A 1,555-nucleotide genomic window follows, 5' to 3' on the forward strand; every position below is an offset into this window, starting at 1 on the left:
TAATTATACTTATTATAATAATTATAATAATAATTATTATAATAACAATAGAAATATAAACAACAACAGCAATAAAAATAACGATGATAATGATCTTGATAATATTTTCCTAATTATGATTATTATTAAGAGGATTCATTTGTTTTGATTATCTATCTCAAACAGGTCAACCAAATCCACGTCGTGTCCAAAAGTGAAAGCCGAGAAACGTTTGCTGACCCCACGTGTGTCGCCCAGGTCTCCTCGCTGTACGCTGGGGAGTGTCACCGACACCATGGGCAGTGATGTGGAGATATCCGGGTGTGGCTCAGATGTAAGAGGCGGGAACATGAGAGGCGAAGATTTTGGTGGTGGTGGAAAAGGAGGAGGAGGAGGATTGGGTGGGGGAGAAGGAAGAGGTGTTAGACTGCACAACAGCATGAACTACCTCGCCCTTCCCTCCCGCCAGAGTTACGCCGTCCCCCGACCCCCCTCCTCCGCCTCCTCCTACCACTGCCCGCAGACGTCGGACACGGAGGAGAGCGAGAGCGAGCCCAACTACTTCAGCCTCCTGCAGACCTCCCACTCCTGCCGATCTCTGTGCACACCCATCAGCCTGGGCTCCTGCTCGGAGAAGTCTCTCCAGAAGCGTCTGCAGAAGAAGCATCTCTATCAGCACCAGCAGCAGGAGCTGCAGCAGCTGAGGAACGAGTACCACCAGCAGCGACAGCAGCTGTTGTGCAGCAACGACAGCAATTTGAGCAACAGCGATGTCGGTGGAGGTGGAGGTGGAGATGGTGGTGGTGGTGGAGATTTCTTCTGCTCCAGACCCGCCTCCCCGCAGGCAGAGGAGAGTCTCAGCGCCTCCGACTACCTCAACGGCTTCTCTGACGTCACGGCTTCATCCGTTCTTACAATCCCGCCGTCCCCCTCCCCTTCGCCGCCCTCCTCACCTATGTTAGACTCCCACTTCGGAGAGGATTTCGCTCTAAGTCATCTACCCCCTTCATCATCTTCCTCCACAACGCAGCCGATAACGGCAGCCACTCCGGCGTCGGCGAAGTTAAATAGGAAGTCCTCGCTAAACCAAAGCAAAAAACTCGACAGCCAAAGACCCCCAAAGAAAAAACGTTACTCGAAACGGCTCAAAAAAAGACGTAACAGCCTGACACAACAGCAGTCCAGTCGGAACTCTGACGACAAAACGACTGCGCAAGCGCAGCATTTGGAAGTTCCGTGTCAAGTGTACTTCCGACGGGGGCGCGGTATTAAAAATAGCTTGAACAATGGCGGCGGGGGAGGGGCTCAGAAGCTGCTGGCCACCGCCGTGTCGGATACGCAAGTGTCACAGGTTGGAAGGGGAAGGAACTCAGAGAACGGCGGAGACAACTCTCTCAGCTCTTTCCATCTGAGCTGTAGTAACCTCAACAAGGACTACAAGTCCATGGAGTGGGACAGAAGATATTTCCAGGTAAAATGTTGGCCTACCTCTCTCTGTCTCTGTCTCTCTCTGTCTGTCTGTGCCTCTTGCTCTGTCTGTCTCTGCCTCTTGTTTGTCTGCCTGCCTGTCTGCCCC

At 52.2% G+C, this 1,555-nt stretch overlaps 1 protein-coding gene across 1 annotated transcript in view; it reads left to right on the forward strand.

Annotated features, from left to right (window-relative positions):
- Positions 1-1,555, forward strand: part of LOC101852160 — a gene marked incomplete at its 5' end in the record, with an annotated part of 12,592 nt that overhangs the window by 1,112 nt on the left and 9,925 nt on the right. Inside the window, 1 exon segment of the mRNA XM_013079975.2 lies at positions 166-1,450. Coding sequence (XP_012935429.1) covers positions 166-1,450 — 1,285 coding nt within the window.

The sequence above is a fragment of the Aplysia californica genome, unplaced genomic scaffold (genome assembly GCF_000002075.1).
Source record: "Aplysia californica isolate F4 #8 unplaced genomic scaffold, AplCal3.0 scaffold00070, whole genome shotgun sequence".
Lineage (NCBI taxonomy): Eukaryota > Metazoa > Mollusca > Gastropoda > Aplysiida > Aplysiidae > Aplysia > Aplysia californica.